General features: G+C 52.1%; 1 protein-coding gene across 1 annotated transcript; it reads left to right on the plus strand.

Annotated features, from left to right (window-relative positions):
• Window positions 1-4,851, plus strand: ccdc174 (coiled-coil domain containing 174). Its single transcript, XM_060068420.1, has 11 exons — window positions 1-185; window positions 329-436; window positions 531-631; window positions 758-816; window positions 944-1,091; window positions 1,309-1,404; window positions 1,956-2,092; window positions 2,209-2,303; window positions 2,760-2,895; window positions 2,991-3,137; window positions 3,276-4,851. The coding sequence occupies exons 1-11, from the start codon at window positions 147-149 to the stop codon at window positions 4,220-4,222; spliced, it is 2,013 nt and encodes a 670-aa protein (XP_059924403.1). The 5' UTR covers window positions 1-146; the 3' UTR covers window positions 4,223-4,851.
• Window positions 4,852-14,544: the final 9,693 nt, after the last annotated feature.

Below are 14,544 nucleotides of genomic sequence, written 5' to 3' on the forward strand. Positions count from 1 at the left end.
GAGAGATCCACCAGATGGCGCTCACCCCAATGAACCAGAGATCCACCAGGTGGCGCTCGACCCCCGCAGCCTGGATTCCCATTAACCACCGAGGAAGAACCATGTTGACGGCTACTGTAAGATAGCAGTAAATAGCAGGAATAAACATGGACAAGAAGAAACCTTTCAAAGTGACATCTTCTTCCGTGAGTGCCAACATAGATCTACTGCTGTAATATCTATACATGTCTGAATGTGGACAGAAACACTTGTTCTCTTAACGTGAGCGCTATGTTAGCTCCGTTAGCCTCAGAGCTCCTGCTGAGTGTGTCTCCTCCTGATTCCTCAGCTGGTGGACCTGAAGGCTGAACTCTACAGGAAGCAGGAGCAGTGCAAACACGAGAAACTTGGCCAGGAAAATGGAGCAACTGGCGTCAAAACCAAAGTCACTGTCAAGGTAGGTTCTCGGTTTAGACGACAATAAGCCCAACAGCCTCAGACCTGCTCTGCTAGTGTAAGGTGTTCTAAGATGATCTCATCTGGACCAGTAGAAACCCAACGTGTGGACCAAGCAGAACGAGGGTGTGTCTGAACGGAATCAGAAAGATGTGGAGCAGGCGTCCGAAGTGGAGATCAACCTGGATAAGTCGAGGTGAGAGTCACACAAACCTCCACTGTACACTAGATTAGTATTTAATCAACTAAATCCACTGTACACTAGCTATATTTAATAAACTACTTTCTATTGAAATCCATCCGTTTTTATGTTTGTGAATAGGAGCAAATTAGAAGAAAAGGCCAAACTCTACGAGCAAATGATCAAAGGAAACCTTCCAGGTGAGTCCATCCCCCATTCTAGAATGGAAGGATTTACATTAATAGTGTTTCATTAAGGGTTCAAACTGCTTGTGCTGGAACAACACAAGGTACAACTGCTTGTGTCTCCTTGTTTGTCCCACGTCAGATGAGGAGACGGAGGCCATGTTTCTGGTCGATTTCACCCAGAAGATTATCGACCGGAAGAAAGAAACCCGGGACCAGATGGAGAGGGAAGAAGAGGAGAGAACCATGGCCGCTCCCGTCCCGGAGCCCCAGAACCCGGGGGAGGAGTGGTGAGTCCAGACCAGCTCTCTATGAGCCGTAGCCGACCACAGTCCGTAACCTCCTTCCTCTTTATGGGGGTTTTCACATGCATGCATCAATTATATTCATAGCATTTACCTATCACAGAAAAATGATAACATTATTATAAAAATTAGAAGATGACCCTATTGTAATGGTTAATATAAACCCCTTGAAGGCTAAGAATGCCTTTTTGTTTCTCTGTAGGGTGGATTATGTGGACGGTCTCGGGCGCTCTCGGAGGTGCATGAAGAGAGATCTGCCGGGCTTCAGGAAGATGGATCAGAGTCTCACTGGCACAATGTAAGCAACTCCGTACAGCAGGTAGTGTGAAGGCCTCGTCCCTCTTCTGGATGGTCCTGAAACGCTGTGTTCTCTCCTCAGAAACATTCAGTCTTTACTGAATTCCAAAGGCAAGTTCTCAGGTGTACAACAGAATGGTGGATGTGAAAGCAGCCCGCCCACAGAATGATGGCAGCCAATAGAGTGCCTGCTTCACACAAAGCCTCCAATAGAAATACTACAAGGACCGACCAGAATAATAACAGTATACAATGAAACTGTTCGGTGCATTGAATCTTTCAGTGAACAGCAGGGAGTTTAAAGCAGACATTGATGATGGTTAGTGAGGTCCCCCCCTTCAATGTAAAGCGTCTTTGAGTGTCTAGAAAAGCGCTATAAAAATTCAAACAAATATTGCCGTTCATATGACTGAGGATAAAACCTGCTTTCCTTCTGATTGATCTTGACCTTTAACTCCTCCGCCCCGAGACCTGATGTCTCAGCAATGCTTCAGAGTTAAACTTAGGCTTGCGTTCTTTCCATTGAACCTATCCCTGTGGTGTTCTCCGTAGAAACACGTCCACAGAGAAGACCCTGCTGTCGGAGGACATGCGACGCGACCTGCAGCGACAGCAGTGGGAGCGGGAGGAGGAGGAGGCGATGAGCAGGCCCATCGGGCCCGTCCACTTTGAGGACATCAGGGAACAAGGTGGGTGGGAAGCCGCGCAATCGCGGGAACCTCTGGCTCCCTGTCCCCTTTGTGGTGACGTGTGAAGGACATTGGCATGGCGTGGGGACATGAAAGACGTTTCCTTTCCCTCTCAGAGGCTCGTGAGCTCGGCGTGGGCTACTTCGCCTTCTCTCAGGACCGGGAGCAGCGCGACAAGCAGAGGGAGACCCTGGACATGCTCAGAGACCAGGTAGGGGCTGGGGACACCGGGAGGTACCGGGAACGATAGTCCCTAATGAGTTCATTATTAAACACTTATCTGCTAAGTCCTGAGAGTCACATCCTCCATCCGTGCGTCAGACTCTGACGCACACGTCGGGTGGTACCGGTGTGTGCGTCAGACTCTGACACACGTCAGGTGGTACTGGTGTGTGCGTCAGACTCTGACACACGTCAGGTGGTACCGGTGTGTGCGTCAGACTCAGACACACGTCAGGTGGTACCGGTGTGTGCGTCAGACTCTGACACACGTCAGGTGGTACCGGTGTGTGCGTCAGACTCTGACACACGTCAGGTGGTACCGGTGTGTGCGGCAGACTCTGACGCAAACATCCGGTGGTACTGATTCCCGTGTCAGACTCTTGACACACCGTCAGGTGCTGGCGCGTGCGTGCTGCTGTGAACCGTCTCCCTCCTCGTCTCCCAGACCACAGAGCAGCGCGGTAAGCGAGAGCTGCTGAAGGACAAGAGGAAGGCACTCCTGCAGGCGCGCCTGGCAAAGGTGAGGCAGAGGAAGATGAAGGGGAGGCCCGAGGACGAGCTGAAGACGGAGGAGGTCGAAGGTCAGCGTTCAACACCCCTCCCGGCGCCCACACGTCCCCAGCTCGCTGTCGTAGCCACTAGTAAGGGTTCGCTGATTTTTTCCCGTTTCTTCCAGACGAGGGAGAGGACGCGATCGGCCCCTCGCCCGCGGCCCCGGAGACCCCAGTCGTCAGGCCGGACCGCCGAGTGGAGGTGGAGGTCCAGGAGAGGAAGGACACCAGGCCCGGGGTTCCCCACGTCAGGGAGTGGGACCGCGGCAAAGGTGAGCAGCTCCGATACGAACCGAGTTATGATGTCGAAGACTGGGGCGCTGCACCCCTCTTTAAGGGGTGGGGGGGAATTCTCCACCAAACCTCAGGTTATTGTTTGGTTGGTGGATGAAGTTCTGTTTGTGGTCCAGAGTTCATGCTGGGTGAATGGACGGACCGCCGGCGGCAGGAGAGGGACTCGGAGTTCGCTCCTCCGTCCGCGTACTACGCCGAGAAGAGGCCGCGGCAGGAGAGGTCCTCCGCTGGCGGGAGGTCCTTCGCTCAGGAGAGCACCTCCCGGATGTCCTTCAAGTGGTCGGGCGGCTCAGCAAAGAGCTCCTCCGGCCGGGAGGAACCGGAGCCTGAAGGACCCCCGGTCGGACCCCCGGCCGCCCCCCCTCAGCTCCGCCCCACGGCGCCCGTTGCCACAGCGCCTGTTGCCATGGCGCCCGCTCCAACGCAGAGCCGAGCGGCACCGCGACATGAGCCCCCCAGGCCTGCCGCTGCACCGGCCGCGCCGTCGAAGCCGCCGCCCCCGGCGGTACCCTACACCCAGGGCCCCGCCCCCTTCAGCTTCCCCTTCCCCGCGCCCCCACAGCGCTCTCCCTTGGAACCTCCAGCCGGACCCCCGGCCTACGCTGCTCCGCCTCGCCCCCCTCCCCCGTTCCCCCCTCAGTACCCTGGGCAGTACTCCCCTCTCTATCCCCCTCCCCCACAGAGTCTCCCTCAGCCGCCCCCCCCTGGGGAACAGCCACTGTACCCCCCTGGGAGTCAGCCACTGTACCCCCCTGGGGCCCAGGCCCTGTACCCCCCAGGGGAACAGCCACTGTACCCCCCTGGGGAACAGCCACTGTACCCCCCTGGGAGTCAGCCCCTGTACCCCCCTGGGAGTCAGCCACTGTACCCCCCTGGGGCCCAGGGCATGTACCCCCCAGGGGCCCAGGGCATGTACCCCCCAGGGGAACAGGCCCTGTACCCCCCAGGGGAACAGCCACTGTACCCCCCTGGGGCCCAGGGCATGTACCCCCCTGGCTGGCCGCCCACGGCCGGCTCCCAGAGCCTGGATGACATGCTCTCCTTCTACAAGAGCTCCTCTTAGAGTTCACCACTGAGCCCTTAGAGCTCATTCGAGTTCAGCGCTCTGAACAGTCAGAGCTCCTATAGAGTTCAGCGCTCTGAACCATGAGAGGTCCTATAGAGTTCAGCGCTCTGAACCATGAGAGGTCCTATAGAGTTCAGCGCTCTGAACCATGAGAGGTCCTATAGAGTTCAGCGCTCTGAACCATTAGAGGTCCTATAGAGTTCAGCGCTCTGAACCATTCGAGCGCATATAGAGTTCAGTACGCTGAACCATTAGAGCTCCTATAGTGTTCAGCGCTCTGAACCATTCGAGCGCATATAGAGTTCAGTACGCTAAACCATTAGAGCTCCTATAGTGTTCAGCGCTCTGAACAGTTAGAGCTCCTATAGAGCTCCTACACTCAACAATCAGTTCAAATGTGGACTTGTGCTTCTAAGATGCGAGTTGTTGTATCTTACCGAAACCTTCCCATAGGAAAGAGATTGAGTCTTCCTTTTGCTGTTTGAGCCTTTATTTAAATCTAACGGTGATGTTTACACAAGTGAAGTCCTTTGCAACTAAACATGTATATTATACATTTAGTCTTGAGGTTTTTGTTTCTCAAGTTTGCCCCACATTGTTTTTCTCATTAAACCTCTTCTCACCTACTTTTTGAGTATTTATTAATTGAATTGAATTGAAAATGTTTTTATTTCGAACAAGTAAATTATAATAATAGAAAAAAAGCAATAATAAACAAAATAAATGATACAAGTCGACAGTCACAATAAAGTAATATTTACACGCAATGAAATCCACAAAAGAAAATAAACTGTCTTACACTCGCTTTACCTGTTTATCTATAATGAGCATTAGCTTCCTTATTAATGATATAATAATCATAAAATAATTATTAATATATATTTTCAATATGATACAATTCATTACCAATTGTGTATTTATCTAATAATATCGTATTTATCTAATAATATTGTCAAGTTCTCTTTTAATATCTATTAAACATTCAATATTAAATAAACGTCAAATATATACAAATACATGCATGTAAACATGTACACAACGTTAAACACCTTCATCCCTGTACCTCGTAAAAATCAATTCTTTGTATTTTATTTTAATCTGGTTAATATTTGGACATTCCTTGATCTCCCCACTCAAACTGTTCCATAGTCTTACACCACACATTGAAATGCAAAACTTTTTCCTGGTCGTACAGACGCTGTTCACTTTGAAATTTAATTTTTCCCCTTAAATGATACCCCCCCTTATGATCACTGAATATTTTTTGTATGTTTAAGGGTAATATGTTGATTTTTGCCTTAATATAAGCCTTGTAATGTGTGATTTCCAATTGAATCTGTCGTCTATTATAATCCCAAGAAATGTATTTAACTCTTTCAATTTCAACTCCATTTATATTTAAATGTATTGGTGTGTTCAGTCTACAGTTACCAAATAACATTATTTTTGTTTTGCTTAAGTTTAATGATAGTTTTTTTTTATCAAAGCACGTTTTTATTTCGCCCATTTCCTTAGTGATGATTTTTTCTAGTTTTAAATTCTCCCCAGAACAGAAAATATTAGTGTCATCTGCAAACAAAACCAACCTCAAGATGTCCAAACATGTTGAAGTACTTAACTTCACAAACTGCTGCCTTTTGCTCAAATAGCTTTTAACCCAAACCAATTCTATCCCCCTTATTCCATACCTTTCCAATTTATTGAATAAAATGTCATGATTGATTTTATCGAAAGCTTTTCTGATATCAATAAAGGGTATCAATAAATAATTGAGATGAGAGAGTTCTGCGTTCGTCCACAGCATTCAAACATCTAAACCTTAACATCACGTTTAGCATCTGAAGAGCCGATCAACAGCAGCTGAAGAAGTATCTCTAAAATGCTGTCCAGGAGGCTGATAATTCAATATGGGTCTGCTAGTTTACTCCTTTCCTGCTGATTTAATTATTTGAATGCACGGATGAGTAAGACCTCAGCATTCTTGTCAGACGTCAGACCTGCAGAAGCTAAACCCACCTCCCAGAGGTATGGATGACCTGGGTGACCTGACCTGGGAAGATCGACCTCATATTCCTGCTGACGCGAGCCGGCCTCCTTCAGCTAGAGCCAGCAGAACTTCTAATCTCCAATCCTTCTCCGGAGCCCCTGCACGTACCACCTTCAGCCACCAGGGGGAGCCTCTCCTGTTGAGCCCGACGTGAGGTCGTCGCTCGGCCACGCTGAACCGTGTTCACACGCAGGAAGACTCATCTACTTCTCCGCACCAAGCTCGTAACCGCTTTGTGCGATAGCCGAACCGACATTAGTCTATCAAACCAGCAGTGGGATGGAGTGGTGGGCGGCCTAAAGCACGAGGGACAGGCGACTTGAAACACTCTGATCTCATCGCTGCCTGCTTCTCTCAAGGTCTCACTCCCCTCGCCCTGTTCCTGACTGCACACGTCTCCCGTCTGTCCACCAGAACATGGAAATCATCCCAACCCGAGGAGGGCCCGGTCCCACTCCCTCTTTCTGGGGAGACCCAGTCCCTCTGTAGACCCAGAGCCCGTCCCAGTCCCTCTGTAGACCCAGTCTGGTCCCAGTCCCTCTGTAGACCCACAGCCCGTCCCAGTCCCTCTGTAGACCCAGAGCCCGTCCCAGTCCCTCTGTAGACCCAGAGCCCGGTCCCAGTCCCTCTGTAGACCCAGAGCCCGTCCCAGTCCCTCTTTAGACCCAGTCCGGTCCCAGTCCCTCTGTAGACCCAGAGCCCGTCCCAGTCCCTCTTTAGACCCAGTCCGGTCCCAGTCCCTCTTTAGACCCAGTCTGGTCCCAGTCCCTCTGGCCGCGTCCCAGTCCCTCTGTCTGGGGAGGCAGTTTCCCGGACCAGTCACCTCTCCACGCCCGGAGCTGCCATCACACAGAGGTAGGGACAGGCTAGTTGCCATAGCAACAGTGTTCATCCCTCCTCTCATCCTCTCTGTATCCAGTCGGTCTCTCATCACCAGCTCCCGCTCTGGCCCTCGCCACTGGAGTAAGTGCCCCCCCCCCCCCCTCTAACGCCACGCCCCCGGAGCACCACGCCTCCTACTGCCACACCCCCTGACGCCTCCTCACAGGTGGTCCTGGGGTACAACAGGTGGGCTCAGCAGGGTGCCGTGTCCTGGTGGTCCTGGGGTACAACAGGTGGGCTCAGCAGGGTGCCGTGTCCTGGTGGTCCTGGGGTACAACAGGTGGGCTCAGCAGGGTGCCGTGTCCTGGTGGTCCTGGGGTACAACAGGTGGGCTCAGCAGGGTGCCGTGTCCTGGTGCCCTGGGGTACACATCCTCTCTGTATCCTCCACCCTGACGGCTCCACGCCTCTACCAATGGGCTGTGGGCAGAACACAGCAGACCAATCATCAGACCTCTGGCCCAGCAAACGCCACAACACAGCGGGTAGGAGAGGAGAGTTGGATGAACTGGGGGTTGAAGGGACGCTTTGGTCTCATTTCATAGTTCATATTTCATAGTGGTGATGACAGACCCCGTCTGTGGTAATGTAACGTCTGTCTGTCCGTGTAACACCTAGGGACATGGTCCCTTATGGTGAGGGGGGGGGGGTACTTCCTGTTGGGTGGCCTGCTGACCTCGTGACCTTCGTCTACTTTGTTTTTTCCCCTCTTTGTTTTTCTGGCCTTGGATGTGACCGGACAAGCATATGTAAAAATAAACACAGAGTTTGTGTGTGTGTGTGTGTGTGTGTGTGTGTGTGTGTGTGTGTGTGTGTGTGTGTGTGTGTGTGTGTGTGTGTGTGTGTGTGTGTGTGTGTGTGTGTGTGTGTGTGTGTGTCCCGAGTGCGTCACACAAAAGCAGTGGGTGATAGTGCAGGGACTCTATATCAGTGTGTGCACGTGCACGTGTCCCACAGTGGGGACCCCGGTACTCACAACGGTAAAGTAGCGCTCGATTGAATGAAGGTTACGACGGCGTAACTCAAAGCTCTCCGCTGTCCACGGTGGGCAGATGGCCGCTCATAGTTCACCCATGGAGGCCTTTCTAGAGCCCTGTGTGTTCCTGTAGTGAAGCGGGCCGTAGTCAGCGGCCGAGGGCGGGAGGACGGCTGGGGTCCGAGGCCCTTTGGTCACGAAGCCGCACTCAGCCTCGCGGACCTCCGTGTGAGCTGTCACGCGGAGGTCCGCGTGACGGCTGAGGCAGGTTGCCTCACGCCGCGAGGCAGGTTGCCTCAGCCGACCTGTGTGCGTGTGTTTGTGTGAGTGTGCGTGTGTGTGTGCGCCGAATGCCTGTGCATGTGTGTGTGTGCATGTGTGTGTGTGTGTGTGTGTGTATGCGCTCATGCATGTGCATGTGTGTGTGCGCACGCATTTGTGTGTGTGCGCACGCATTTGTGTGTGTGCGCACGCATTTGTGTGTGCGCACGCATTTGTGTGTGCGCACGCATTTGTGTGTGTGTTTGTGTGGGGCCATGCAGGGTGTCAGAGCTGTTCCTCCGAGTTGCCCGCTGTAACTCAGGCCCGGCTGTGAATCCTCGGTAGAGCCCCCCCCCCCCCCCCCCCAACATGCTGACTCGCTGGTCCCGGGGTCTAATCCGTCTCCCAGGACAGGGGGCGTGGCCCGCTGGCAGGCTGACCCCCTCCTGCAGGCCAGCCGGGATGAGAACCGGGATGAGGAGGAGAGATACGTCTTGAAGGGGTTCAGTTCTAATGTGAAGGGACGCATACTGCATGCTGATGTGTTTGGGAAATGATGGGACATTGATGTTGTATTGTTCAGAGTGGTTTATCTCCAGTAATCCAGCAGAGAGAGAGAGAGAGACACACACACACACACACACACACACACACACAGGTTGTTAGGATGCCACGCAGGCCGTGATCTGATCTTTCACAGTCAGGGGGGAGGATTTGAATACGCTGGTTGACATTTCTCTTTCGATACCCCTTTGGCTCCTGGGTGCCAGATAAGTCCTCCCTCTGTGAGGCCCCAGTCCAGGTCTCACCGCCAACAGAACACAAAGGAATGCGAGCGGTGGGCAACGCGGGACTAATCGACTAGGAAAGGACAGAAATGAAAACTAGAAGCGAACTCTCTTGCTGAGCAACTGGAAGTGAAGTATCATCTAGCATCTATATCAGCTGTTTTATGAGCTATACCTCCAGCGGGGTGGCATGGTGTTTAGAGTGCCGTGCTACGTTCTGGGAGCTTCTTACAGCTGCATTCAGCTGGTAGCTGCTCTGAGGTCAGCTGGTACCTGGTCTGAGGTCAACTGGTACATGGTCTGAGGTCAGCTGGTACCTGGTCTGAGGTCAGCTGGTACCTGGTCTGAGGTCAACTGGTACAGACCGATTTGCAGTCAGCTGGTACATGGTCTACAGTCAGCTGGTACATGGTCTACAGTCAGTTGGTACATGGTCTACAGTCAGCTGGTACATGGTCTACAGTCAGCTGGTACAGACCGATTTGCAGTCAGCTGGTACATGGTCTACAGTCAGCTGGTACCTGGTCTACAGTCAGCTGGTACAGACCTGTCTATAGTCACCTGGTACAGACCGGTCTACAGTCAGCTGGTACAGACCGGTCTACAGTCACCTGGTACAGACCGGTCTACAGTCACCTGGTACAGACCGGTCTACAGTCAGCTGGTACATTGTCTAGAGTCAGTAGTGGTACCTGGTAAGGAGCACATGGACGTTGGACAAACTGTCTTCACATCTTTATTGTAAGATTGAAGATAATTCGAGCCACATTGCTTTGGTCACCAGGTTGATTGTAGGAAGGAGGCCGCGTGCTGCTGGCCAAGGACAAGTACTGAAATAAAGGTTTGCTTAATCGCATGAGAAACATGCCAAAATGAACTGTGTGTGTGTGTGTGTGTGTGTGTGTGTGTGTGTGTGTGTGTGTGTGTGTGTGTGTGTGTGTGTGTGTGTGTGTGTGTGGGGCGGGCCTTCGGGCGGAGTCTCTGAAGGTTGGTGCGCTGGGCAGTAAAACTGATGGTGTGAATAACACATTCCCCCTCTGAAAAACACGACTGCTGTCCTCATCATGACGACCAGCAGGGTTACTGGGGGCGCTCACTGGGAGGCACTGGTCCGTCACAAGCGGCAACGATGCCTGGACGTCTGTTTACTTAATAGACCCTAACTCCAATATAGTTAATATACCTGACTTAATGATTCCTGCAGGGCTGTTCCTCCTTCTCCTGAGAGACTGGCAAGCAGTCGGGTCCCTGGGTAGGGTTGGGCCCCTGGATGGGTTGGGTCCCCTGCATGGGGTGTCGGCCCCTGGATGGGGGGGTCGACCCTGCATATACAATCCACCCTCCGGTCCTTGTGTTGATGGTGCCACTGTGCACACCTCCCTCACTTCTGAATCATGTTTCCATGTCCCTTGGCCACACAAGACATGATCCTCCCGGACCACGTCTGTTGTTCCTGGACCAATCTCCTTCCTCACGCTGCTTCTACGTATGATTGACGAGGCCGCTCACTTGAGCAGCCATACCATGTTCATGGTATGCCCCCCCCCCCCCCCCCCCCATGTGGTGGACCATCTCGACTTCATCTGGTCTTCAAAGCATATTTAGTCTGTGCAAATAAAAAAGACAGCCATTTTGACAATATGTAAGTCAGCAGAAACGTCGTACTTCAGCCATTTTCTTTCTACGAGTGGTTTAATTCGCTCCGCGCGACACAGTGGTCGGTTCCGTCTAGGAATCGGCGGGCCGTAAAGAGAGCGAGGGGCTGACACTTCAGCCCAGCCCAGATGTCCTCTCCCTCACTCTACCGCGGGCTGCTGCTGATCGGGGTACCGCGGCGGAGGCTGAGGGGCCGTTTGCACGGCGATGGGTCCTTTAGTGCGGGGCAAGGCGCTGCCGCTGAGGCGTTGGTCCCACCCCTCCGTGGCTCTGCACTCTGCCAGGACTCGGAAGCAGTGTTCTGCAGTGGAGTATATACAAGATAAACAGGTCTACTCCACTTCAACCCCAACAACCGCAGCACCACCACCACCACCACCACCACAACCACCTGCACCCCCCACCACCCCCACCCCACCACCAGCTACCTCCACCACCACCACCTCCAGCACCAGCACCACCACCGCCCCCCCCTGCTGCACCGTCATCACCACCTCAACCTCCACCACCACTATCAAACAACCACCTTAACACCCCACCTGCACCCCACAAACACCACACCGCCACCAACCGTGCAGCTTGTTACAGAATATATAATGATATGTACCGTATGCATGCATGAGCATATATGTGGTCATGATTTAAGGGTTCTTTCCTTGCTCTTAATGCAGACGTGCTCACTGCTTGGGTGCGTTGGGAGTTTGATGGATGTGTTTATGTCAATCGGCTTATCCCTATTCATGTTTGTTTTTAGGAGCACCTTGATTCGGCCACTTTGAGTAATCCTTCTCTGATAGAACAGGCTTCAGATGCACGTTTCCTTTCATTATGAGCTCATGCTGAGCCCGTCTTAGAGCTCTGCTCCTCTAATGACAGTATGGGGCGTTCGTGGTGTCACAGTTGTCCGCTGTGGGGATCATTACACGAACCAGCAGCACATTATGGACCCAGAACGACATCCATCACAGTGTCACTCGAGGAGCGTCTACTGTCAGAGTAGGAGGATGTGGGAGTGGTTCTCCACAGATGTAGCTTTAATCTCATCGGTTCCAACAACGCTACTACGACCAAAGACCTGTCTGAGTTAAACTAACGGAGCTTGCTCTGAATCAACAGCCGTTCATCATATGGAGATAGCATCCATGTGATGGCCAACTCAGCAGAAGGGAGAATTATTTTTGCCTTTGAGCAGATCTCTTTGGCTGATATAAATGCATTTAAAACGTAAACATTGAAGTTCATCCAGCTGGGCATTTTGTTTCATGAAGAAAATCAAAACGACCATTACCGTAAGATGTTTAAACTGAATATAGACAAGGGGGATTTCAAAAGAAGCAGACAAATTGTGTGTCATGCTTCAGTAATAACATCTAAACCACAGTACAAACTGTTCTATAGCTGTTGGGTTTAGGGTTCCGGTGAAAGGAATGCCTGCAAATACATGACAAACAACTTCCACCATATCCTAACATGGAGGCTGGAGGAATGTCCTTCAGGCCTCCACCCCTGGGTGGAGATGACCAGATCACAGCCCAGACCGGAGGACACTCCTGGACCCAGAGGGTAGGTCTCTGAGCTCCTGGGTTCTGAGTCCCCATAGGACTGATCCCACCGGACCGTCCGTGTTCGGACCGCCGTGGGAATGGAACAGACTTCCAAACCACCAGAGGCGGACACGGGAGGCTGCTGACGTCCGGCGCTGCTGAAAGCGTTCTCACAGAAGACGAAGAGGCAAGCGACGGCCGGACGGCTCTTCCCATCTGTGATGTCAGATGTGAGCAGGAGACGAGTCCTTTTCCTGCTCCCTGGGGGCAGGAATGATCGAGGAAGGAGGTAGCTTCCTGGTCCCCGATAAAAAACCAGCCCTCCCTGACTCTCCGTGACGCTAGAGAGATAGAGGAGAAGAGGGACAACAACATCCAAAACCCCAGAAGAACCCTGGAGGTGGTGGAGGCTCACAGGAGAACGCAAGCCCTTCCCTGGTCGCTCCCGAACAGTCACAGGAAGAGGTCCATCAAGATGGGCTGTTGTTCTACGTCACCTCATTGTTTAGAAGAAGGAGATCTCTTCCTAGAGCCCTTCTGTAGAGGCTCCTCCGAGCTCGGTCTGAATAATAAACGGAAAACGTGAAAGGCTACTTCTGAAATGATATTTTCAACCATCAGATGTATATCAGGAGTAGTTATTTACCTTCATCGTGTGTTCGTGGTGGACCTGTTCAGCTCGAGATACCCTTCATCATCCTCTCGGTGACCATCCTCCCCTTTATTGATCCATTATGAGAAGCAAGAAAGGGTCAAAGGTTTGGCCACATAATGTTTCTTTAATGAGCTAAACAATCTGCCCTGGTCACGGATGAACAACCACACCCAGATGGATTATCTAAGTGTAAAAGTATGGAGAACAGGAGGTATTATCGATTCTAGTTGGCCAGGAGGTATTATCTAGGGGAACAGAGGGTATTATCTAGGGGAACAGAGGGTATTATCTAGGGGACCAGGAGGTATTATCTAGCGGAGATCAGTTCAAGCCTCATCCCAGAGTCTGGAGAACCCGTTCTGAGCACCATGGCCTCGGGCTGCATGGGGAACGATCCCCTCTGGGCAGACAGGACGGGACCAGGATCAGGACCTGAACCTGGTCCCGGGGAACAGGACCTGGGGACTGGGACCTGGACGTGGGGACAGGGGGCTCGCCTGGCAGAGGGGCTCGCCTGGCAGGGGGGCTCGCCTGCCTCTGACCCATGAGCAAGAACACCCTCCTAATCCAACCCTTCGCTGTGTTTCCAGCAGGTTCCCTGGGGAGTCCAAATATCCAACAATGCTCCCTGGTCTGACTCAGCCCCCCTGGTCTCCCCTTGCTCCCTGCCCCCCCCCCCCCCCCCTGGTCTCTCCCCCAGCCCCGTGCTGAACCCGGGCCAGAGGAGGAACCAGCTCCTCTAACATGTTTTAATCCCTCTGCCTTTATTTGTTTCCTTGTGAGCAGAAGGTTAATTTGCTGATCCTGACTCTTACTGTGTGTCTGCTGGCTGTGATTCAGAGCCGAGCCCTGTGCTGCCGCCGCCGCTGCTATAAGTGACTACGGAAGTGGAGCTGGGCTGAGCAGGAAACTGGGAGGACAACTTCCTGTTATGTAAAAATACATTAAGGGGCCCGGTCCTCCACCAATCAGCCGTCAGGTGAGAGGAGCGGAAGGCGAGGTCTCTGCTCTCATCAGGCGGAGCGCGACGCTAACCTACTAGGGGAGATAGCGTCTCCCAGTTAGAATGTCAGCAGCGATGGGTGCTGATGTGCTCCTAGCCTCCTCTGATGGCTCCTAGTCTCCTACCCTCCTACCCTCTGATGGATCCTAGCCTCCTCTTGGCAGCAGTACATGAAGTGGGGGATTCCACACTAATGTGAAATGCTGCTGCATTGTGGGTTTTGCACATTATTGAGGATATAAATGCCAGCGTCCTGTCAGGGAGCAGAGAGCAGAAGGTGCTCTAAATATTGTTTACTTTAAAACTCATAAAGACAATCCTTAATTTAAGACTATTTGAGAATCCCCGATGATGGGTTAAATAACGTGGACTCAACTATGAACGGAAAAAGAATTAAAAGCAGTGTTACATTCCTTATTAATATTATATTATGTTGAGTTCATAGAGACTATCTACAAAGTAGATTGAATCCAGTGAGTTCTCAATCCCGGCGGTTAGCACGTACATC

This window comes from Gadus macrocephalus, chromosome 13 (genome assembly GCF_031168955.1).
Source record: "Gadus macrocephalus chromosome 13, ASM3116895v1".
NCBI lineage: Eukaryota > Metazoa > Chordata > Actinopteri > Gadiformes > Gadidae > Gadus > Gadus macrocephalus.

Coding starts and splice junctions, on each gene's coding strand:
- ccdc174 (XM_060068420.1), top strand. CDS start 147: ATGGACAAGAAGAAACCTTTCAAAGTGACATCTTCTTCC. Junction 186..328: donor TCAAAGTGACATCTTCTTCC/GTGAGTGCCAAC, acceptor CTGATTCCTCAG/CTGGTGGACCTGAAGGCTGA. Junction 2,896..2,990: donor GAAGACGGAGGAGGTCGAAG/GTCAGCGTTCAA, acceptor CGTTTCTTCCAG/ACGAGGGAGAGGACGCGATC.